The following is a 27225-nucleotide window of genomic DNA, read 5'->3' as shown; positions in this document are numbered from 1 at the left end:
ATGAAAAAAATAAAATGTATTAGTCAGTTAATGAAATGTTGTACAAAGAAGTCGGTTTTTAGCAGGCTATTGAAAGCAGCCAGCGTGTGAGCTTCCCTGATCTTGAAGGGAAGGGAGTTCCAAATTAAAGCTTGGGAGCAGTGAACGAAATATGCCTGTAAATGGGCAACTCCACCCAGAATATTATATTTTATGGGGCAATATAGTATAAAACTAATTTATAATAACCTACCATTTAACAAATAAATCCCCAAATAAGCAAGTGAACACTTCACTAGTTGGATCGATCCTATGGCGTGGGGGAAATACCGCACCACCCATCTGATGTGGTGACGGACCCTGGTTATACGGTCCTGGGGGTCCATACAGCTGTTGGTGTGGATGGGGCTGATTCCACTGTGGGGGTGGCCCTGGGCGACCACCGTAGTCAGAAAACATCATATTTATCTATCTGTACTCAGTTTTTATACAAATCTCTCATTTAAAAAGCTTAATGCAGAATTGTGATAACAACGTTTCCAACAAAATCCAAAGAAATTGTAGTTTTCAATTTTTTTAAAAATATTTCACACTTTTTAAAACAGTTCACAAGTATCTGATCATAAATTTAAACATAAAAAATCCAGGCGTTAAAACAGATCAGAGATGTCCGATTTGAAAGATTTCATAAACTTTCTCCAAAAAAACCACAAAAACCAATAAAAAGTAACTATCCACAAATATCAACACAAATTCACATCAGACTGATCCTCACAGTTCCAAAGCCCGAATCTAACTGGTACAGAGAAGAGAATTTTAAGCCCGAGAACTCTATAAACTGCAAAATAAGTCCCCGAAATCAATTCCTTCTAACAAGATGTAGAGATGACACTGATACAAGCCTTGATATATCTCATCTCTGTACCGTTTTCCTACTAGCCTGTCTGTACTATTGACTGTTAATAAATAAAATACGTTATACAGTACGAGGTGAACCGGTGCACTATGTCTCTATCAGCCAATCATCAAACGCCTCTGAGCAATATTGTTACAATGAAGCTCCTCCTACATACAATTTATAGGATTACTTACTGGCACGACATTATTTATATTTTTTTGGGTTTAAAAACATTCTAATTGTTTTAATTACCCCGTGAAAAAAAGTTTGATTTCTAAAGCGTAGGTCATAAATATATCTAACCTTGGCAGTTGAATGTAGGTGTTATTGATTTTAAGAAATCTGTTTCAAAACGTTTAAACTGATAATAAACTCAACTTATGAGCCATACTCACAATTCAAGAAGAAAGTCATAAAATTTAAAACATGTGAGGTATGTTTTATTCATTATGAATCAGTTACCATGCATGATTAATTCAGTTCCTCAGAATATAATAGCTATAATTTTAATTGCAAAAACATACGTGTGCTTTTATGTTCGCATTACTTTATTATTGATAGCTGAATAGAACATAGTAATATACCAGCAGATCTGACAACGCTAGAAGAATATTTGAAAGCACAAGCCTTTAGATTATCACAAAAACAAAAGTAATACCCGCTGTATTTGCAGAAAGTGAAAATAATCAAAACAAAAGAATGAAGGCGAGATCTGTACACATAAAAATGCATTCAAAGATCTAAAAGGAAACAAATAATGATAATTTTACAATACCTTGTGCATAAAAATGAATTTTTTTCTATGTGAAAATGTTTCTTCTTTTAAAACAAAACTGAAACTTCAGTAGATGTTGTTTAGTTTGCAACAAGGAGAATTTGTTTTTGAGAATTGGTGTTTTTAACTAAAAAAAAATTCTTTCTGAATTTATTAAAACTGCCCTAGACATGTAATAATTAACCGCAAACTAGGACTGTCAGGTTTGCAACCAGACATTCGAACTTTTTGCACTACTGCTCATCTTTGTTATTAATGGAACAAGAAAGAGATATATTTGTCCAATAGGACCTAATATGTAGATATTATGCCCTCAGGAATGCTTTTATTCAAAACAATCTAAAGATAACGATCAGTTAATTTCGGAACAGTTGCATTCGCTGGCTAATAAATTTGTCACATTGGATGCCCTATGGGTCAGTATCCCTATGCATCAACGGCTTAATCTAATTCTCCAGACGTGTTACAATTGATGTAAATGTGCAGCATTTGGCAATATGTTGCATCCATAACACAGAACTACTGAATAAATAATGAACTATCTGTCTTAGTTCGCACAATAGATAAGAAATTATGTAGATGGTGGCAGTAATGAGGATACCTCATGAAAATTTGAATATGCAATTTTCAGCAGAGTTCAATCAAAATCTATCAACTTGATAAAGTCACCTCTATCAACATATGAAATTTTTATGTAGGTGACTTTATACAACAATCTATGACCCAACAGAGAGTTCAGTAGTATCAAGCATTAGTCAATTAAAATAATTAACATAGAAAAAAGTATAAAATATACCTAGAGGTGTAAATTATTATCAAAATTATTCAAAGTCCTTATATGTTTTGAATAATAAGACAATCTTTATTGCTTAAATAAGGTGTATGACACAATTACTTTGCAACAAGGGCAAATAACCTAGAGCTATCATTATGGCTGATTGATAGTCCCAGACGCCACTTTGTTATAAGGAAAGTGAAATGTTGTGATCACTTCCTTTGACCTTCAAGTGTGACAGTGACCTTGGACGTAGTAACCTGGGTTGCACACACTGCAAGACGTCTTAATGTGGTTAACAACTGATCATGACACTTGCATGAAATTCCAGTGCAATTTTCTTTTCCATTACATCTAATTCTAAGTAAATGAGCCTCTGCCAAAAACAAAAACAAAGTCATCCCAACAACAAACAACAGTGTCCACTTCGAGATGATGCTTTCAAATGAACTAAGTCTTGCTCAACGTAAAATTATGTCAAAGCCAATATGTTCTGTTTAATTTTTATGCAGTGATTTTAAAGTATAGATAGACTGGAATGGGCAAGATAATAACAATAATTATTATTTTTACCTTCAGTACCTGATTTATTTTTTTTTCTAACAATTTTTTGTAACATCTAATAAAGAACAATAACAAATCAATTTCCAAAAAAAAGGTTACTTATGCATAGTATTTATGTTTTTAGGTGCATCTCAAATATAGGACACCAGACATTAAAAATATACAGAGACCAGAAAACATTCATTTGTTCTGAGTATCTGTAAATCACATTCATTCACAATTATAAGTGCACACAAGTCCATGAAATGAATTTGGTAAATTTTCGGTCACCTTAATGGTATGCCATTGAAGTGCCTATCATGCAAGCCTGGGTTCTGCACAAATTCTTGCTAATTTCCGTCCAAAGTCGCCAAACCATCTGACAACGACTGTAAAGTTATTCATGTGGTCCTAACATACTGCAGCGGAAACCCTTCTATCAATGTGCAATAACCGTTTTCAGCACCTTGGTGCACTGGAACATCCTTATTCTGATGCGTAAGAAGTTGAATATGACATAATCAACGGTGTTTTCAGATGAACTTCCTCATTCTCTGTGTTTTCATTTGTAGCATCAGTGCCTCATTCATCTTCCATTTCAGTTCCTGTAACACTTCCATCTGTATGTCTACCCACAATTTGTGCCAAAGAATGTAACTGCTTGCCAGTTTATTTATTTTACCCATAAGGTCTTTGTCGCCATTCTCTTCATCTCTTTTTGTTGTGTCCTCAAGTTCAGTGAAAACTGTATCACCATGGATGAAGTTTGCATGTATCATCCCCCAGAAACCTTGACTTTATTTACTCTGTATCTGAAAGAAGACAAGCATTCTGATAACAGTACATTAAAATGTTTGTACCAATATACTTTCCAGTTTTCAAAAGCTTATTATTATGTCCAGCATCCAAAATTTTGGGATGCTATATATACATGAAAATGTGAGGAAAAATTTGAAAATGTATGAAAATATACACTGCATCATCAAAACAAAATATTTTTGAAAGCAAGTATGTTGAAGTGTACAAAAATATTGACATGTACATAATAATATTATGATAATTATAACGTAAACAAACACCTTACCTTTTAGCCATTTTTAGTGAAATTCGAAACTGCACCATATTCATTCTTATCACGTTTTTCTATTATAGATCTTGCGGTCCCTAAAAGAAGCCAAGTGGAACCATTTGAACAAATATGAGAGGGGACCAAACAAGAATATTACAGAATCAGTATGGGAAGATCTATCAACTGGTTCATGGAAAGATGTTATTTAAAACCTTGCCTATTTTTAGCTCTTGCAGCTGCTAGAAAAGGCCAAGCTCAACAACTGAGAAAAGCGGTTCCACAGACCAAGTTTGGTAATGACCAATCAGGCTGATTCATGAGAAGAAGTCATTTAAAAGTTTTTTCTATTTTTAGTTCTAGTGACCCTTTAAATTTTGACTCTTTTCATCAGAAAATCAAATTTGCAGATGTTGGCAGCTTGAAATGGTGTATTTTCCTACACTGAAGAGGCCAAAGCCTGACAACAAAAGCTGGGTGGTGCCTAATGATATCCCTGTGTTTTATTAGAGGTTAGATACACTACACTTACAGTTTATTACACCAACATAGGGTAGACTCTCCCCATAATCCAGAAAATAGAAAAACTTGCCTCAGTACCTTTGTATCAACATTTGAGCCGTGCCATGAGAAAACCAATATAGTGGGTTTGCGACCAGCACGGATCCAGACCAACCTGCGCATCCGCGCAGTCTGGTCAGGATCCATGCTGTTCGCTAACAGTTTCTCCAACTCCAGTAGGCTTTAAAAGCGAACAGCATGGAGCCTGACCAGACAGCGCGGATGCGCAGGCTGGTCTGGATCCATGCTGGTCGCATACCCACTATGTTGATTTTCTCATGGCACGGCTCATTTGCCAAAATTATTTAAAAAATGCTGTCAAGTTTGCAAGATTAGTGAACAGACTGATATAAGATGAATAAATTTATCCTATTATACACAACCACATCACTGTGTCAGATATTCTGTTTCAATTTGCAGAAAAAGAACTTTTATCATAAGGGTAGTAATAATTAATTGCTACTTCAATTAACATGAAATTGGACAGTAAAGCTTGACAGACAACCATTACTTTAAAAAACGTAGGAGGTAATTGATTATGCATCAATAGCCCTATTTTTGTGCCTGTGCATGCAATCGGCTGTATTGCTGGAATAGAAAATCTCACTGTGGGGCGCTGGTCTTCTTTTGTCTATATAGTACATGCGATTTAGCAATATTCCAGGAATCAAAAATCTAACAATGCTTCCTCCAGCTTCATTTGTCTGTCATGCATGCAATGCAGTCATAATTACTGGAATCAAAATCTCTGTAGTTGGTCACTGGGCTCCAATTACCCTCACAAGATTGTGCCATAATAGCAAACAATTAGCATTTCACAGGGAAATGAAGAGTTAGAAACTGAGGATAATGATAAAGGTGATAAAGCTTAGACTGTTATATTAATTTCATCAATTGTTTTGTCTAGGTTACATTTTTAAACAGTTCAGTGTCCACAGAATAAACAGAATGGAATTTTTTTTCAACAAGAGCTGTCACTAATGGTGACAATTCCACCCCCCTCCCCCCGCAGCGCCTTGACCTTTAACCTGGTGACCCCAATGTCAGTAGGGGTCGTGTACTCAATAAGTACTATCAGCATGTTAAGTTAAGGTACTGGGTGCAGTGGTTCGCGAGTACCTTCATGCAAAAAGTTAACGTTGTGACGAACTAACGAACCAACGGACAGACAGTTGAAAACTAATATGCCTCCCTTCGGGGGCATAAAAATTACTTGAGGGGGTCAGATAATAAACCGGTCTTTCTGGAAAAAATGAACAACTTCCATCGTGTAACATTGAGGACCTGCAATCATCAGTCACAATAATGCCAAAAACTTCTGTCTCCTCAGCTGTTAGCCTGAAACAAACTTAGTATCATAATATTAGCTGGGCCTCGGCCTCGGAAAAATTTCAAGCAAAAAGAAATACTACATTATTATTACGTTCTCTTAAGTTTTAAAACTGATGCTTTTATTTTGCAGTTATGAAAAACAATATAGTGATTGTTACTACAAAACATTTTCTCAACGATGGCACTGTTTAGAAAAAAAAATCGCCTTTTTTAAAGGATGAGAAAAAATGTATATACACAAAGAAACACTTAGTTTTTAGTACTAACATAGCAACTACCATAACTTGGCTACCATAACTCGGTTCAGAAACAAGTTTTAGTACTAACATAGCAACTACCGTATTTAAACTTGGCTACCATAACTCGGTTCTATAGAGAAACCTTTAACAAACGATATATCTTGTTCTTAAATGGTTGCTCGCTACATCATAAAAGCAAACTCATTTCGCAACAACGCCTCCATTAAGACCTACCAGCAAAGTTCTTTTCTGCTGTATTCTAGGGGGTCTAATGAAAACAAGATGTTATGAATATTGATACGGCTTATGACACGGAATGAGCTGAATATATTTCAATAAAACTTATCAAGTTATATTCAATAATCAATTAAGTATCAATACACATGAATGCCCTTATACGCAAACTCGGGTGAAACAAACCGATCGAGCCGTAAATGTATCACGTTTGACTTTGATTCTGCTCAGTGATGTTTGATTTACATGCATCTTTAGATTTCAATAACAACTCTTTTTTTTTATGTACACTCCCTCTATTTTAATTTCTATCATTAAACTGAGACAAGAGGATGATCTCAGAGTGCATTTGAATGCTTGCCATGAGAGATGCAAATACTGCAAAAAAAGCAGCAAAATAAATGTTTTACAGAACATGCTGTCAAAGTATTTTATCTTAATATATTAGAAAATGAAATGATGCTGTTTAAATTGGCTGTTTGTTTTTACTGCTGTTTTTTGAAATTATTCGCATGATACACTAACAGACTTTTTTTGACAAACTGTTTTCAGCTTAATATATCGGAAATGAGATGATGACGTTAAAACTGGGTGTACATAAAATGAAATAAATCTGAAGCAAAATTAATTAAAGTTCTTTGAAAATAAAACTCTCTTATATTAAAATGTAACTATACAAGATACAAGCTCCCACAAGTTTTCAGTTTTTTTACAAAATACAAGAAAACGATCCATTTTCTGTACCGAATAACTCTGTAAACAGATTTATCAGTTCCGATATATTGATCTCCATACAGAAGTGAAAAATATCTCACTTGCATCAGGGGAATTTGTTTTTGTCATTATCTGACGGGGTGACTTGTACCAAAATTCCTCATTTTGGAACATTGTTGATGAAATATCACCATGATTTATTTTCTTCTTTACACGAAATAGACAATCGGTGCCATAAACACTAATACTTCGTAAGCTATATACACAGAAAAACAAGCTCAATAGTCGGCGTCTTAATCATAAATTTTTTTCCTTGCGTATATTTTCCTCTAAAAGGGCATACTGAGATCAAATGAAAGTCATTTACCCTAGTACCAGACTGAGTTCAAGTCTAAAGTCATTTACCCTAGTACCAGACTGTTACTCAGTTCAAGTCTATACAACAGTTTGGACTGAAATTTTTGCGTATACAGCAACTAAGCTGTAGGCTATAATTTTTTATTTACAGTCAGGCGTGAAAAATTATAACACTAAGTCTTGTACACTTAAAGATAAAATAAATCTTAATTTGATTTATACCTTCTGTTATAAGAATTTAACATCAAATTAATAACTGAATAAAAACATAATATTAAGGAGCAAATAGTGAAAATAACAGCAAAAATTTGAATAAAAATTTTCAAAACTGCTAGTCATACTAAATTGTAACAATGCAATATTGATGAGCAATAAAATCATGTATAACACAATATATATCATGTTACAATAAAATTTAATATGTCTAGTTGCTACTTAAATAGCCTTTTGACCTTGTCACTGTCTGGTCAATTAGCTTATATCTATACTTTAGGTTACCATTTTACTGCTGCAACACTCGATTCCTTCCCTTTTTGTTATTTCAGATTTTGGAGAATAAAGAAAAAAATCTATAAGAAGGTGACTAGGAAGCATATAATACAATCCAAGCACTGGCTTGGGATTAATGTTTAGCCTACTAAATTTCTAAAATGGACTGGTCCATCATGCAATTTTGCAATACCATTTATTATCTGAAGGGGTGTTCACTTAAAATTTACCAACTGAATAGCGAACAGTGCAGACCATGATCAGACTGCACGGAAGTACAGGCTGATCTTGGTCTGCACTGGTTGCATAGGCAGAATTATACTTGCTACCAGCAGGCAGAAGGTTAAGAATCCATAACATGGACCTTTGTTAATAGTCTTGTCTAAACTGCACAGTCAGTTGCTTTAGCTGAAGGGACACGGGCTGACTGCTCGTTTTCATCAAGCTTCAGGTAAATACCAGCCAGTCAAATGTCTACTCGTTTTATATACAGTCAAACTTCTTTTGCTCGAACTCGGGATAATTCTGATACCACGCTTTGCTAGAACTCATTGTTGGGTCCCGGTTAAACCCCTGTATAATATAAATTGTTTGATAGCTCAAACTGCTGATAACTCGTACAAGTTTTGCCAGCCCCGTCGAGTACGAGCGAACAAAGTTTGACTGTATAATAGTACATCTGTTTACTGGCTGACTGACTGACCAACAGACCAACTCACTAACTGATTGAATGACTGACTGATTAAAAGCTCTACAGACTAAATTATATTAACTTTTGTACTGTGAACTGTTTTGTCAAGTAAAAAGCAACATAATATTCCTGTCAATTTACTGTCTTGAAATATACAAAATGAAGATAACAGGTTTATGCCAGACCAACTCTAAAATTACTAAAATTACTCTAAAAATAACTCTAAAATTACCTTAATACAGATGCATTATTACATAATTTACATGTCAGCCTTGTACACATTTTAAAGGTCAACAAACCTTGGGGTTAATTACAATGAAATAAAAATAAACATCCATAAATCATCTCAGTTTTGTTTGTTTTGTCTATGACTTTTTGTTTATATAAATATTGTAATTTATGTCTTCATATTGTAATACAATGGTCTTTGTTAGTCATAAAACTTATCAATGTAAAAAGTTTGTAATTATATTAACATACAGTAAAACAAGAGCTCGTCGAACACGAAATGCCCCCCTTGATGCATTCAGTAATTGCACAAGGAACAGAAACTATATGCTTACTGTAAACAAAAGTTCATTCTGGTTTAATCTGACCTTGACCTTTAACCTATTAACCTAACAAGAGATTACAGAGTGATCTTGGCGCCATCCACTGAGCCATTTTTGAATGTTCCAAATTTTAAGACTTGTTCAAGGTCAAAATCAAGGTCAAATTTTATTTCGGTACAAAACAATGTGTATGTGGTCCAAATTTGAAAGCTGTAGCTTGAGAAATGTGAAAGTAGGTCACAAGGTCAAAATCAAGGTCAAATTTTATTTCTGAACACAAAACTACGCTAGTGGTCCAAATTTGAAGCCTGTACTTTCAGAAATGTGAAAGTAGGTCACTAGGTCAATCTCAAGATCTCAAGAAAATTTACTTACTGAAGAGCGAACAGTGCAGAACTTATTAAAAACAATAGAAACCAAATTTGAAGATTTTAATTTCACCAACAGCAAAAAAAAAAATCCTGCTTGTTTAAAACAGCACCTTGTAAAGGCCAATAACACTTTTGAAAAGACTTCTGCAGGAATAAGAAACATTTCAAATATAGGTAAATAAACTTTTGTACACAAGAAATAACACTTTCAAAAAGAGTTCATATGCTACCACCATTGGAAACATTTCCAAATCTGCAAGAAGGTCCACAACTGAAAACATTGCCAAATCTGCAAGAAGGTCCACAACTGAAAACATTGCCAAATTTGCAAGAAGGTCCACAACTGAAAACATTGCCAAATCTGCAAGGAAGTATACAACTGAAAACATTGCCGAATCTGCAAGGAAGTATACAACTGAAAACATTGCTGAATCTGCAAGAAAGTATACAACTGAAAACACTGCCGAATCTGCAATAAAGTATATAACTGAAATCATTGCCAAATCTGCAAGGAAGTATACAACTGAAAACATTGCCGAATCTGCAAGAAAGTATACAACTGAAAACACTGCCGAATCTGCAATAAAGACTACAACTGAAATCATTGCCAAATCTGCAAGAAAGTATACAACTGAAAACATTGTCAAATCTGCAAGAAAGTCCACAACTGAAAACATTGCCAAATCTGCAAGAAAGTATATAACTGAAAACATTGCCAAATCTGCAAGAAAGTATACAACTGAAAACATTGCCAAATCTGCAAGAAAGACCACAATTTAAAACGTCCTTGGTACAGCCACATTTTAGACACTAACCTTTGAAAATGTAGCCTTTATACTGCAAGAAAAAGTAACTTGCAAAGAGCAACTGAGACTTTGTAAGAAAGGTCACATTGGAAAGCCTTGAAAATAAAATATCATGTGATGTTTAGAACCATGAATTAAAATCAAAGGTATTAAAATATTTTTTTAAATATAAACAAATTCCTTCCTGCATTTTACCTCAGCCATTTTTTAAGCTGCGATGACGAAAATAACTTCACAAAAATGTATTAGGCAGCGGGCTTTAACAGTAATTGGAAACAACTCCAAAGGTTGATTAGATCATTCTCAAAGTTGAAAATGCTGTTAAGAGCTTGATTTGTAATTCATCAGAATCTATCAATATATTGGTAACTTTATGTCATCTCACAAAAAAAAAATTAGTGTAAAAATCAGTGATATTAAAGGAGATGAATTATTTCATTGACTTTAACTGCCAATCATTATTCAAATTAAATTTAAATGAGAATTGTTCATAAGGATTATGATATATGTAAGATACTGCAAGGGAACCGCTGATTTTAGGGACAAGTCAATCCACTATATCAAATCTTAACGAACTACAAAATTTCCAATTCATTTAATGTTCAAAATTTGATATCCACGAATTCACAACCCAAAGAACTAGCCCCTTTGACCACGAAATTTTGTGCCCTAGAAATTTAAAGGATTTTACAGTACAGGTTGTATATGCTTACCAAAAAACATAAAAGACAAACCCAAAGAACAATGAATTGTAGGAATAGAATTTCTCATTATCAAAGTCTAAAATATTCCAACAGCCCGGTGACGTGATGTGAATTGGTGCGGGAGACAAAGTTATCATTTACTTTCAAATTACACAAGCTTAAATTCCCACATTACTATGGTAATGTTCCTAAATAACAAGTCGGACATCAGTTAGCTTGTCATCTGGTCCACAATCTCCAACAAATTAACGATTTTTTTTTTTTACAATCAAAGGAGTTAACAAGTGCTCTTTTCTTATTTTCCCTTAATCTTATAAATGTTTTGTTGTCGGTAGTAATAATCTATTTACTATCAATAATATTACTTTGATGCTATTGCAATAAAATTTTATATGAGCAAATTAAAACATTCTTTCTACTTCTATTTTATAACAAAAGTCTTTCTTTATATTGGAATAAAAATTATCCAAGCCATTAACTTGAACAATTGTGTAAAAAGTCAAAAAGAAAGAAACCCTTCTGTTATTATAAGTTTGTGGTATTGTTCGACAAATGCTTCACAACTTAGTTGTGCTTAATTCAGAGAATATATAATTGTGTACATATATATCTTCATTTTCAGAAATTGTTAAAGTTGGAATAAAAATAATCTTACGACATTAACTTTAACAAATTACATTCAAATACCATTATTGATGTACTTAATTTGTACTGGATAATAAGTTCCTTTGTCCATCAAATGTGTGCAACTACCTTAAAGAAAGAGGAAACTTACTGCTCTCAATGGATTTGGAGCCCAAACTTTGTACTGTACATTTAGCTGTGATATCATGTTCACTGATTAATTAAAAATGAATTAAAAAAATATATATCAACACATAAATTAAACGTATCATAGAAACAACTGGATTTCTGGTATCGGTTACCAGGATTAATTTCTTATAATGAAGTTATTCTGGTACAAAAGCATAAACCACCTCTGATATGATCAAGATTTATTCATTTTCTGCACATTAAAATATGATACTAGAAGAGGAGAGGTACTGAATCAGTGTGCAAAAACATCTGAGCTTATAATTTTACATCAATTAATTATTAAAGACGCATGAACTGAGATAGAGTTATTTCCCCCAGCCTTTTATGAAGTGACATCAGAACAAAGACTGAGTTACTTCTCTGTCTTTCATAAAATGTACTCAGCTAGTCCCCCCTTCACTTTTGAAAAAAGGGGCATTATTAGACAAAACAAGAAGCTGTGTTCAATAAACGCTTGATGCCCCCAGTGGCATCCTTGTCGATACAAAACGAGGTCAAGGTCAAACTGAGGTCAGGTGATGTCTGAAGATGAGGAATGGTCACAGGTTACATCTGCATTAGTATCAAGTTATTCTAGTAAAGGGTATTGATGCTAGATGGAACGGTCCCATTTGGTTAACCTCGTATGGACGGACGGATGGACGAATGAAAACGAAAGAACGAATGGACAGGACAATCACTATATGCCTCCCGCATCAGTAGATGCCGGGGGCATAAAAAGTTACTTCCCTTGACATTGACAACTCAAACTAAGTCGCTTCCCCTGAATGGAAGTGTGGCACAATAACATACAAAGTTATTTCCTCTGACTTTAATAAAGTAGCTGGATAACAGAGAAATAGTGGCAGGACTTGCAACTTTTCATACACTTATATCAAATATTCACTTGTTTCTTTCTTGTTGATTCTTAAAATGAATTTAGAAAATAAAAATTCTGTTTTCTTCAATGGCAATATTAATATTTTTTATAATTTTATTTAAAACTGCTGATCTTGTCTTTTTGTTGTGAATTTCATTTTCAATAATGTGCATTTATCTAGAAATAGAAACAATCCTATTTCACTCCCATATGCCAGCAATGATCTGTTTTCATCAAAATCTAAATCATTCCAGCTAATTTGCATATGCCCATCAAATACACCAGCATGCGATTTATTTCAAATCTGTCGGCCATTTTAAATAAAGTTATCAATCTTTTGAATCTGATATGTTCTGTTTTCAGTCTCTCCACAAATATTGTCACAAAACATGGCCGATCATACAATCAAAGCCTTGTAGTTGAACTAATACGAACGAAAATTGACGGTTTTAAGTTTCTAAATAGAGTTGAAAATCAACAAAGCTGTAATTTTTTCATCGTTAAAATCCCTGCAAGCTTTTCATTAAATATGATCTCTTTTTCATTATCGCATGATAATGTCTAACCAAAAGGATAAATAGTTCCAAATTCGCTACCGCATGGAAAGTACTTGCGGCTTTCATAATACGAAGTTGTAATTAAAATGCAAAGGGTGGAAGGGAATTTTAGACGTATGGCGATGACAAGCATTTTTTTATCGAATATAATATAACCATAATTATAAAAGATGAAAACATAGCACTGTCGAATTTATCTGCCTCACAAAGACTGTCTATTATCATAAAAATTCTATTCTCTATATTAATAAGCTAAAACATTTTAACATCCTTTTCACAATTAGCTGATGGCGCACAGATACAGTTAAACCTTTGTTCATGTGCAAAAAAAAATCCCCACTTGCTCTACTTACAAGCAAAGATTTTCACAATACTAAGTCTTGCTTAGAGCAAAATGACCAAACAATTTCTTTGTTTTTTACTGCTTTAAATATTTCGAAGATGAGGTAATGTTTTGTCAAGCAAACTCCTTAGTAATATTACATGTAATGGACTCATTTTCTTTCACTGTTTGGTTGCAAGTACCATATTAACTCACAAAAACAAATTAACGAAGAATTTGTGTCCCAAGGTGTTTTGGCCAAAACCTTAAAATCTCATAACCACAAAAGTTAAAACATTTTCTTAATACATCATGAAGTCTGTAAGTGTTTAACAACCTGTATATTCTCCTGGCACGACTATATCGATCCCTCGGGGTTCCATGAAATAACCGTATAGAAAATAAAATCTGCCTACTTAATATCAAAACTATTCCCTCATAGCTTATATTACAATATTCACATGTTACGTCATGCTGTCAATGGAATTCTAAATTAATCTTATGCTGGCACCAATATAACCCAAATTAATCATGTTAAGCATGTAAAACTTATTAACAATAAGTATGTCTTTGATTGCTTCAGAAACTTTATATTTAATTTATTCCTGCCAATTCATCCTCCAGCCACCTTTATTTAATGCTGTTGTTCGTCAGTGTAATAACTATAATTTCCTCCTTGTGTTTTTTATGACTTTCTAAGGATCAGTGCCAATGACAAAATTTCGATCTCTACAGTTTTGCTTATCTATACAACGCTTCAATTAACCGTCACTTGTACTCGTGCTTTGGTAAGGGACTGTTGCACTGTGGTCAAATTCCCTTCATACTGGGATTATAACCAAAGACCTCTTAATCAGGATTCTGGCACTCTACCCATGAACAACTGTGTTTCTCCAAAAGTAGAAGTGTGTCCATAGGAAACAGATACCCCCGCTATGTGATGTTAGGACACAGAAGTGCAGGTCCTGCGAATTTCGGCACTTTGACAATTATAAGAACATGACTTATAAGCTATAAAAGAAAAATGACTGCACAAACTTATGACATCGTCTTAGTAAGGTCAAAGTTTGTATTATAGTTATTTGAATATCTTCCTTTGCATATAAAAGTTATAGACCAAACAAGAAAAATGACACAAAATCTTGACCTCTAAGAACAGGATATAGTCCCATTTTCAGTTCATGAATAATTCATGTGCATTTCATGAACAGCTCATAAAATTTTCCACAGGGAGAAAACCTCAGACCTAATGGCAGGGGCCACAAACAACAACTTGTTTTTATGCCTCCACCATAAAATTTCACCATAAAATTTGTGGGGTGGGGGGGGGGGGGCATATAATGTTATCCCTGTCGTATGTGTGTTTGTCGTTTGTGTTCGGGAAAAGGGTGATGTTCGTGTCCGGGTCCATAACTTTGACATTGCATGGTCCGATTTCAAAATAATTGACACAAATAATAAGCATGGATAGATGATAATGTCTTGCGCAAAGCCAGGTCCCTAGCTCAAAGGTCAAGGTCACAGTCCTTGGTTGAACTGAGCCAATTTTCACTACATATATACTGATAATGTGGTCTTCGTGTCCAGTCCATAACTTTGACATGCATGGTCCGATTTCAAAATAATTTGACACAAATAATAAGCATGGACAGCGTTCGCACTAACTTTTTTGCCAGGTATCCCGAAGGAATACCTGCTGGGAAAATTTAGGAATCCCTGCTGAAAATTAGGAGTCCCTGATAACAAAATGTGGTAAGAACATGAAAAAACTAAAATCTAACAAACACAACTGTTTACAGTACTAATGTATTTTTTTCCATTTATTTCCATTTTACATCAATGACAAAACAATAGCTTGTATGACTTTTGCTGTAAAAGAATAATGTCATTTCTGTCCAAGTCCTCTTCCCCTCATCTTCAATACCATCGCACTCCTCTGCCATTTGTTGTAGTTCGTCTAAATGTATGCCGCCTAGTTCATTCCCCCTTTATAACCCCCTTATTTGTAATCATTTTTTGACATAAAAAAAAAATTCCTAAAAGGTCTCCTTAAATAAAAAAAAAAAATTCAAAAAAAAAATGTTCCGACCTACCTACCCTAATTTTTTGAGCATGTTACAGATACAAAGATTTTTTAGGCCTTATTAATGCAACTCCCACAGACTTTATCTAAAACTAGTCCATTGGTCATAACAGATTTCTTAAAATTTCATATTTTAGTTGTTTTATTTTGCCCCCATTGCCTAAAAGTGGGTGGGGTTTAGTGTTTGCATGCTTTTAATTATCAGCATATTTTCTAAATAAGAGCTGCTTTGGCAACAGTGATCATATTTTTCGTAAATGCAGACGTTTTATTGGCTTTTTATTTTAGTTTGTACTAGAAAAATCTTGTAAGAAATGATAAAAATGTTCGAAAATGTTGGTCTAGAAAACAAGTGAGAAATATGAAAAAGAAAAGTAACAGTTAAAGTTCTTGAAAAGATAAACTGTTTTAACTTTATTTTCTCATCATACCACGTATAATTTCTGCTTATTTAATTTGTTTTGCCCAAACAAAGCCTCAGCAATGATAATAAATTTGTTATAGACCGTAACGGCGACTGCTCATGTAATCGTATCGAGCACACAAAAAATGGTACAAAACACCGATAATCTAAGGCTGCATTGTTTATTAATTAGCTTGTTAAACATTGATCAATAAACACCTTTGATAATGACAAGGCATATTGTACTAAATACAAACGCGAGATAAGCACGTGTCATTTGGCGCGTGGCGTGACTGACATCTGTCGGTAGCTAATTAACATACGACGCTCTGCCTACTGCCATATTTCCGCTTGTGTCGGCGAACAATATTGAAATTTCACTGGGATTTTGATGACAGGGGCCAGAAACTATCGAACTTGGAACGCATCTAAGTAAATTTCTGCGAGTCAAGCCGACGCACGTGCCATAATTTATGCAGGTAAAATACGAGTTTTTCTCGATTTTCGCGGGTCAATAAATCCGGGAGCTCGGGTCAACTGAACGCCCTGGCTTAGCAAAAGACAGATGTTTGAGCGAACAAGACTGGGGAATTTCATTGTTTAGAATCATATTTTATCTGAAAATCAAGAGTCCCGACGGAACACCGAAATTGTGAACTTTAGGATCCCTTGCGGATTTTTTGGTGTCCTCGGGATCCGGGACACCGTTAGTGTCGAACGCTGATGGATTAGATGATGTGTCATGCGCAACATACACAAACTTCTGAAAAATTGCTGAATCACATGCCAAAAAATTTCCAGCATGCAACAAAATAATGGAAACTGCTCATATTACATTATGATATAATGTTCATGAACTTATTCATTATTGGAAAAGGTAATAAACCTAAGTTTTATGTATAATGAATGAATGAAAGTTCATGAACTTTTCTTGAATTAAGTTTGCTAAAGATGTTTTGTTCTTGAACTACCTCAAATTTGTTCATGAACTTTTCATGAATAATTCTTCATGAACACACTTTATGAACAGATCATGAGCAATTCATGAACACTTCATGAATGCTGATGAACTGTTCATAAACTTTTCATGAAAGTACATGAACTCATGAACATTATCTCGTCTGGGCCCGGGCAATTCAGGAAATTAAATCGCAACAAATAAACAGAATTCATATACATATATTTTATCTCAAAAGTGGTATCCATGCAAAATGGCTACACATACCAAATATATGCAGTATCAGGCCTATGAAAAAGAAAATCTGAGAGTAATATATATTAAAGCTTTCAGAAAATTTTGATTTGTTCAGTATTACTGTCTAATAAATTGCAATAACCAAAACATTATAATGCAGGAGTGTGGCACTTAAACAATATCATAAATACGTTCAAATTGCAGTGAAACCCCTGTAAAAATTAAACCTTCCTCGGTGACCATTTGTGGGGGTGGGGGGGAGGGTAAATTATTCATTGAAATATAAGAGGTTTGAACAGGAATTTGAAATGAAATTCAGTCTTTTCCATAGTATGTTTGAAATTTGTTCCTCTTTTATAAAAGAATTATTTTGTAAACTATTTTATGTATGTGATATATTACTTACAGGTTGTTAAGTATAATTTTTACATCAAAACAGTATGTCTGTTTCACTGTAAGGAAGATTTACAATATACTATTTGTTCAAATGGTGCCAACAAACAAAATTGGGTGAACAGGAACACACTTTACACTACAAAAACAGACAGTCAGAATGAACATTTAGCTCCCCGTATCTATGCACAGTTCACCTCATGCTTTGGCTAAGGTTACCAACAAAGTGGAAAGATAAACACTATACGTATCATGGCTGAGTGAAATGAATAAATATCTATGTACAGGACTATAGTTTTTAAATCAGTCAGTATATGCTTTTGTTTTAGGAGGTTTTTTTTTGCTTAAAATTATACATAAATTGTAAAATTCAGTTACAAGTGCACGCTTGTAACATATACTTGACTGAAAATTTTGTTTAGCTGCTAAAAATATGTATTTAACGTCAGTACAACTGGAAGTGTGTAAATAACAAGTGTAAAAGTACTTAGAAAACTTATGAGGTGTTTAATATGGACAAAATGATTTTTGTAGTGTCAGTGTAGTCATGCGTCTCGAATCTACGAACTCGAAAATATATGCAAATGTATGAAATATATGGTTTAAAATCACAATCGTTATAATGATGATCAAATTAAATGTTTGAAATGGAATATGGAAAAAGAAGCATGTGATTGTTTAGGATAATCGTATTACATATTATACGGGACTTTGAATCTAACTGATTGATTTCTCCGATGCTTTTTAACGCAACGTTGATTCTTAATGGATTATGCATATTATATGTAAGCGAGAAAAACAGAGAAATATTTCCGATGAAATATGTGCCTAATCTTGGTCTATTTCATTGCTTAGCTGAGATTTATTGATTGAGAAAAAGCTGTTTGTCATTTGTTCCTTATTTGTAATCTATGCGTGACATATATTATTTAAATATAAAATACTGTAGAAACGGCAGACTCAGCTGATATTATAAAGGCTTGTAAATGAAGAGAATCTCAAAGTTTAATTATATAGGGACTTTCAGTAGATATGTGATAATTTTGAGACAATCCTAAAGCTGTGTCAGAATTGACATCTTCAGTTCTTTGTGGAGTTGAATGGCCATACATAGGGACTTAAAATCTGTGATAATTTTGAGACAATCCTAAAGCTGTGCATGGATATAAAGTCAGAATCGACATCTTCAGTTCTTAGTCAGGGTATGACTTCTACGTGTTACTTGAATACGATGTATTTCGGAAGCGGCATTGAAAATGGGGATGAAAGGGCTCAGCCCCTGGGTTATTTGGACAGGTACCGAGCAATTACGAGGTATGAAATTATACAGATTTTTAATATGACAGAATTTCGATTAATTATTGTGATTTTATGACTCTAACAAATTTGAAAACCTGTTATGTGATTTTATGATAAGTCCACAGGCTTTGAAAGAGGAATGGTATATTATAGAACTTGAATATTTTTGATGAATTGTGGGGTTGAAAATTTGTTTGGAACTGAAAATCTTGTGAGTCCAGTGATATATATAAAACATGACTACAGAAGCTCAAGATTTATTGTTCCTGATTGATTAAAAAAAGATGTGTTAACAACTGTCTTCTAATCTTAATATTTATTAGAAAGAACAGGTATGACCTTAAGATCTACTTGAAAGTTTGACAGCGGGTAAAATATGACCAGTAGATAAATAGTTATGGCCCTTGTTTATCAAAAGAATGCCTTATTGCACAAACTTGTGTTTTTTTATGAATTACTTCAGGGCCCAATCTGTAAAAAAGGGCCACCAAAGTTGTTTATACGAAAATAAGCACTTTTTTCTTCCTATGCAAAACATAAAGGGATTGATCCCCCACAAAACAAAGGGGTTTTTTTAGGTGGGGGGTGGGGGAGGTATATAGGAGTGAGCTTGTCGGTCGATCTGTTGGTTTTCATGGTTTCCAGACAATAATTCATGGAAGGCTTGACAGACTTAAATAATTTTTGGTACACATGTGTAACATTATAAATTACAGCTCAAGTTTGACCTTTAGGTCTGTAGGTCAAATGTCACGATCACAATGACCCGGAACAGTTAAACGGATGATAACTTGAGAACGCTTGGGTCTAGGATCATATATTTTGGTACACAGGTGGAATATCATAAAATACAGGTCAATTTTCAACTTTTGAGGTCAGTAGGTCAAAGGTCAAGGTCACAATGACCCAGAACAAACGGTTTCTGGATGATAACTTGACAATGCTTGGGCCTGGGATCGTAAATTTTGGTACACAAGTATATCATCATAACATACAGGTCAAGTTCAGCTTTGAGGTCAGTAGGTCAAAGGTCAAGGTCACAAGAACCCAGAACAGTTAAACGGTTTCAGGATGATAACTTGAGCCATTGGGCCTAGGATCATGAAAGTTGATAGGAAGGTTGGATATGACAAGCAGATGACCCCTTATTGATTTTGAGGTCAGTAGGTCAAAGGTTAATGTCCATATTGAGGGTGTATAATTTGTCACTCCTGTGACAGCTCTAGTTTTGTTTTTGTTGGGTTCAACATCGCACCAACACAATTACAGGTCATATAGCGACTTCGTAGTTTTGATGCTGGTGCCACTCCGTGCATTATTTCATCACGAGCAATCACCTGGATAGAACTGACCTTCAGTATGCCAGCTAGATTGCTTTGTAATGTATTAAGACTATTGGTCAGCAAGCTGCCCACTGCTATGATAAGCCCCGCCTACTGTAACTGCCTCTCTGAAACCAATATAATTGTATGTTGTTGAATTTTAGAATTAGAATAGATTTAGTAACTATCAAAGTGACTTGTTCCTTTCTAGTCCAATGTCTATATAAGATAATATCATATAAGAACCCACAAGAACATTACATGCTTCCTCACATGAAGAATTTAACGCCCCGAGTGAAGCTCAAACCCACATCAGTGAGGGACAAGTGATTTGAAGTCAGTAACCTTAACCACACGGCCACAGAGGCCCCAACAGCATATAGTGAGTGTAAATTTTTAGAAACTCATTGCAACATGATACCGTCATTGTACGAGCAGTGAAAAAATATCTACAGATTTCTGGAAAAATGCTCATAACCGTGTATTGGTCGCAGAAAAAAAGGAATGTCAAAAACGTAAATTTGTAAGGAAATGCGATTTTCCTGGCATCGGTCGGCCATTGTTGCGGCACCCGTAATTTTAACAAAGTTGTGAAAACGACTTATTAAAATCGCGAGCTGAGATACTGCTAACTTGACAGTTTCAATGGAATTTATTCTCAAATTTCTCAACACCTTTTCGATCTCATCACCTTCTCAGACATCTCCTGATTATTGACTTGTATGTAGCGGCAACTTGTAATTACACTTGGTTTGATGTACTTGCAAAATTTACACAGGTTTTGCTAAAAACTTGATGAGTTATAGAAATGTGTTGTAAAATGTATTTTTATGAAAATAGCTTTTGCGGGAGCTCTTAATTTTACATTTTATACAAAATTCATTTAAGACGCCGGGTCCTGATACCGGCTTTTACCTATGCCCGAGTCATTGATAGTTACTCCCCTTGAATTCTCTTCAATGTAAAGGTATGTGGTGTAAACAAAGATCGATCTTCTTAATTTTTTTTAAACCAGGGAAAAAATGTGGTCTTGTCCTATACCCTATATAGGTCGCATCGGTCCTGACCAAAAATCTCGCTAAAAAAGGTGCGACCTATATTCTTACGACGACTGCATACTGTATTAGATTTAGATTTATTCAATGTTTAGTTATGTATCATATGCATGTTCAATAACAAAGGAAATGTTACAAACAAGCTTTTGTAAGATAAAATGATTTGTATTCAAAGACATCTTGTAACATGTGCACATACATGTGACAATAAATACATTAATTTACACAATTGATTGCCTTTTCTGATTAGTTTATTATAATGTATGTAATTCTGATATTTTAGTTCTGATGGACATAATTATAACTGTAATACTATAATATCTATTTAAATAAATTTGTCATGTCACTTTTATTTGGTCATTAAGGCAGTGGTAAAACATTTATGGAAATAAAAGAAAATCACCCAAGTGTGTGTCAGAATTTTCAACATGGTAAAATGTTTTTGAATCATGGCTTCCAAAGCAAGGAACTTTGCAGTACACGTTTACATGTACCAGACTGCCAACCTTATAATTTTTTTATGTGTTTTTCGCTTTTACTTTCACAGGAAAGTCCTATCCTAGCTTAAGTGGTCGTATGTTTTTAGAAGAAAGGGACATAATTATATAAAATTTGAAGTTTTAGAAGTTATCTCCTATTGAACAACCACCTTGACATTTGAGGTGAATGTTTTGTCTTCTAGCTGTCTCTTGTTTGTTGGGTAATTATTTCTAGAATTGTCTGAATTCAGATGCATAGGAGATAACTCCTGAAGGTATTTTGATTTTGTATAGTTATGCCTCTGTCTTAAAATGTAAAACAAATTAGAAAAAAGTATTATCAAGTCTGTAGCAAGACAAAGTATAATGGAATCAGACAATTTGAACCACGTCATGAGAAAACCAACATAGTGGGTTTGCGACCAGCATGGATCCAGACCAGCCTGCGCATCCGTGCAGTCTGGTCAGGATCCATGCTGTTCGCTAATGGTTTCTCAGATTGCAATAGACTTTGAAAGCGAACAGCATGGATCCTGACCAGACTGCGTGGATGCGCAGGCTGGTCTGGATCCATGCTGGTCGCAAACCCACTATGTTGGTTTTCTCTTGGTGAGGCTCATTTATCACTATGTAAAACTAATTGCTGTTTAATCATAAGGATGTATTTAGAATGGATCCCTCAATTTTGTTCAGAAGGTATGTTTGGTTGTTTTGTTGGTTTACTGATGTTTTTGATCAGTATTTCAGTTGTACACAGGGGATCAGTTAACCTAACCAAATTTCCTAGTTGTTTTTCTGGTAATCACTTCCCTTATGAAAAACCTTCCCTATTGTCAGTGTGTGGTCAGTTTATGTCCAGTGTGTTTCCAGTCAATAACACTCTAAAATCCAGTTACTTGCCAGCCTATTTCCAGAGCTGACAATAAACTGACCCAGTGTGTTGCCACTTAATAACCATCATGTGTCCATGTGCTTGTCAGCTGATTTCCAGACCTGAAAACTAGCTGTAAAATTTAACTTCCAGTCTGCTGTCAGTTTATATACAGTTTGTTGTCAGTGATGTTTGTAATGACGTTTTAACAAAATTTCATTGATTTTTCATATAAAACTATTTGAAGGAGCTAAATTATATAGAGGTATCTGGAAATAAACACTGACAACAATCTGGCAACAAACTGGTATGCAATGTCAATCTGGCAACACACTGGATACACAACTGACAACAAGCGGCTTTTTGGACTTTCCAGTCTGTTGTCCTTGTATTGTCAGTGCACAGCCAGTCAACTGGAAATATTTTTCTGACAACACACTGGCATATTGCCAGTGTGTTGTCATTGTATTGTCAGTGTATAGTCAGTCACAACATGCCAGGCTCTCTAACATGGACAAGAGAAACACTGTAGCAAACTGGAATCATTATTTAAAGTTTTAACTAAATTCCTTTATGCAGTACAAAGTTATGAGCACTTATACATTAGTGTTTTTTTGTTTTGGGTTTTAACGCCGTTTTCAACAGTATTTCAGTCATGTAACAGGGGGCAGTTAACCTAACCAGTGTTCCTGAATTCTGTACCAGTATAAACCTGTTCTCTGTAAGTAACTGCCAACTTCCCCACATGAATCAGAGGTGGATGACTAATGATTTCAGACACAATGTCATTTATCAAATAGTCACGGAGAACATAAGCCCCGTTTTAAGATCGAACTCGCGACCCCATGATCCGTAGATCGACACTCTACCTACTGAGCTAAAGATGGACTAGTATCCCAATATATCGCTTACTACTCAGTGTTACTAATTTTTTTATTTCCCCCTAGGAAAATTGTCTTTATTACCATTGTATTGTCATAGCATTGTCAGTGTATGGGAAGTTTGTTTCCAGTTTAGTGTCAGTATATATTTTTTCTATTTATCCTTATTAATGTTTAATATGAATTTTAATGTGACTTAAAACCTTCATTTGCTTGTGACTCAATTTTAATACAAATTCAGATTTGCAATATTTCAGTTATCAATAATATAATATTGAAACCAAAGGAAATTTGACAAAGATTATGGTAAATCTGCAAGTTTAATTTTACAGGATAGCGAAAATACATGACTTTTAAAATTTCTGTATCTGTTTAGCAAAAATACTTGTTGCGGACAGAATCTGTGTTACAATGAAAACAAGTAACTGTAAAATGATAGAAAAGTACCTTTACAATGTGCCCATCAGTGCTGGAAAACTATTGAAAACTGAAAATAGTTTTAGAGGGAAAAATGCAACACTTGGCCATTTTGATAAGGTGTCTTGTAATATTTGTTTTGCTGTGAAAATTGCTAAGATGGGTATATTGCCAGTGTATTGCCATTGTGTAGCCAGTGCATTGTCAGAATCTGCTCTGAGTAAATTTATATCCAATGTACTGTCAGACAGACAGCCAATCCATACAATATTGTCACTTATGTAATTTTTATCTTGATTATTCAAAGAATAGAAGTTATTGGACATGCCCCTATGTTTTTTGTTTTTTGTTTTTTTTTTTTTTTACAAAATTATAGATTGAAACTAATTACACACTTGTTCAATGTCATGACCTGACATGTACTAAGCAGGTCCCATAACTATACTTTTTTCCAAAATTAAGCCCCTTTTTCCACATAGCATTTTTTGCTTAAGTTTTTGTATGCAAGCTGGTATCTCAGTACTCATTCAATTCGATTATAGAAATTCTGTTTTTTATTTCCAGTTTCTTGCCATTTTCCTGCCAGATTTCTTCCAGACACTGGAAACAAGCTGACAATATTGTCAGTGTGTTTACATGCTGATTGTTATGAGCCAGTTTATTGTCATATAGTTTGCAGATTATTCCCAGAAACTGGAAATAATATGGAAATAGTGTCCATATTATTTTCAGCTAAACTTTTTTTCTTGGAAGTTTGTTCCCATATAGGAGTCAGATTATTTCCAGTTACCTTTTTTTTTTGACAGACTGTTGCCAGATCATTGACAGTTACCTTGCAGCTTAATGCCAGCTTGTTTCCATATTTCATTTTCGTAAGGGTTTGTTCTCTTCAAGTATCGGGGTGGCAACTTCTCCACATGTGTCAGAGGTGGAGAATGAATTGCTTACCAGCTGAGATCATTTTACAGAACATATGAATTGCCTTTGAATTTAATCAGACTCACAACTTAGGTTTACAAAGCTAACCCTGAAAAAGAAAATATGCATGAAAGTGTTAATTACAACAAATATAAAACAATAACATCACAAGAACACTGGTTAAATCATTAAAAAAAAAGTTTTAAAATTCTCTAAACTTTATATTTAAGTAGAACATGTTAAACTTTACCCTGCTGTGATAATATTATAATAAATGGTGTTAATTTGTTTCCATGGTAACTTGTCAGCAGTTATGTATTCAAAGACCTCTGTTACAACATGATAAGGCTTCTCCTGCAGAGAATGTACAGTGCAACCTCGGTAGAAAATGCACTGGGGAAACCTGAACATTTTTTTAACAAAGACATCAGACTGTGTTAGAGAGGTATTTGCATATCGAAGATGTCATGGACACATATTTAACTGTAGGAGGATAAACAATTGTTTATGTATATGGAGAACATAGTACATGGATCAAACTCATGACTCCGCGATCCGTAGATCTGCGCTCTCCCTATTGAGCTAAGTGGGCGAGCTAATATGATGACAGATACAAGTAGATTTTTGTATGCACTTGAAACTTATTAGTGTTTTTCATTTGAGAAACATGTTGTATGATATGCCCAGCGGTAGATTGTTATCATTTTATTATATTATTTACTTTGTAAAGGTAATTGAATTATTGCCTAAGAAACATTTAGAATCAGCAGGTACTTAATTAACATACTTAATTGGCATATATTATGCTATGGAAGCTCCTCAACTGTAGCAGTGTTGATCAAAAATGTTTTTTTGATCTTTGACATCAGTTATATTGACATATTAATGACTTACCTATATCAATGGCATTTTGAATGTTGGCAGTAACCTTGGAAATATAAAAATAATTAACACTTAACTTTCATGCTGGCAGTGGTGTTGATTGGCATGGTACAGTGGGGGTGGGAGGGGGGGGGGGGGGGGGGGTTAAGGGTCACCAGGAGCATAGCCAGGAACCAAAGAAAACTGAGGCAAGACAGTATAAATTGGGACGGGTGTTTAATACTATCAGTAGTAATACCACTTAGTAATATTGTTTATAGTTGCTCGTTACATATAGTCGCTCTTTCAAGTCGAATTTCATTTTGAAAGGTGTTTTTATTCCAATATTTAGTCTTGGGTGTTTTAACAAAGACCTTTTTGGTTGTTCTAGGGGAGGTAACTTCTAAAACCTCAAATTTTATGTAATTATGTCCCTTTTCCTCTTGAAAAGATAGGATAATCTGAGTTAAGATAGAAATTTCCTGAGAAACATTAAACAAAACAGAAGAAATAAAGAAAATGATATGATTTGTAGTCAGACTGTTTAAAGACAGGGATGTGATATGCACTTGAGTTTTAAATTGTGTTAAGTAAGTGTCTGTGCATATTTAAATGAAAATCAATTATTTGTTTGAAAAGCTTGTTTGAAATGGGGTTTGTTTGTTGACTTTCACAGTTTGATTTGATAATATTATGCCATAAAACCAATAATTAGGTGACATCTTATTTAAAGGTACTTTTATACACAAAGAAATCATAAATAAATGTATTACATGACATTCAATCATTTGTCGTTAAAACTGAGTTAAAAAATATAATTAAGACTTAAGGTTTGTTGTAAGTGTAAATGGGCTGTGCCTTTATAATTTCTTAAATGAGGTTTAATGTCAGTTTGAGTTCAAGGTTATCTGTTTTACTGAAAAGGTCAAGGTTACACAATGATCCGTTTATTTGGATAAGTGAATTTGTTAGTGATTAAAGACACCAGTATGACCTTAGATGTCCAAAAATCTAGATAGCCTATAAGACATATGTTCACTATCATAATAGGATGAGAAATCCCACATGACAGAGATCCCTCAAAGGTCCAAGGTCAAGTTCAAACTTGGAGGTCAAAAGTCAGATAGATATATTTTATGTCCGGAAATACCTTACTATGCTCTGAAAGGATTTTCATAATAATAGCATCAGTTTTTAACCTAGTCATGACAACATACAGAGTTCAAAATTAAGGTGACAAGGGTCAAGGTCAAGGTCACAGCATTATACCTTTCCAGTATCAAAGCAGCATCTTTGGATATTGATCACCATCAGTGATAGCTTTAGTTCTAACAAAGCATGCAGTGTTACAGCTAGGCATACTTTCATTCGATGTTATTAAATGAGGCCAATTTGTTTCTTTTTATTTT

At 34.2% G+C, this 27225-nt stretch overlaps 1 protein-coding gene across 10 annotated transcripts in view; it reads right to left on the bottom strand.

Annotated features, from left to right (window-relative positions):
* LOC123547119 (nuclear hormone receptor HR96-like) overlaps positions 1 to 27225 on the bottom strand; it is a 277908-nt gene that overhangs the window by 29269 nt on the left and 221414 nt on the right. The window contains exon 1 of one of the 10 annotated variants that reach the window (XM_045333943.2): positions 233 to 939. The exons of 8 other annotated variants lie outside the window; for them this stretch is intronic. In XM_045333943.2, coding sequence (XP_045189878.1) covers positions 233 to 441 — 209 coding nt within the window. In that variant the 5' untranslated portion in view covers positions 442 to 939. Of the gene's footprint in view, positions 1 to 232; positions 940 to 27225 lie in introns of those variants that run through there. One more of the 10 variants, XM_045333942.2, reaches the window with a different exon arrangement.

This window comes from Mercenaria mercenaria, chromosome 9 (assembly GCF_021730395.1).
Source record: "Mercenaria mercenaria strain notata chromosome 9, MADL_Memer_1, whole genome shotgun sequence".
Lineage (NCBI taxonomy): Eukaryota > Metazoa > Mollusca > Bivalvia > Venerida > Veneridae > Mercenaria > Mercenaria mercenaria.
The sequence above is the reverse complement of the archived record's forward strand: the minus strand, read 5'-3'. Positions and strand labels throughout refer to the sequence as shown.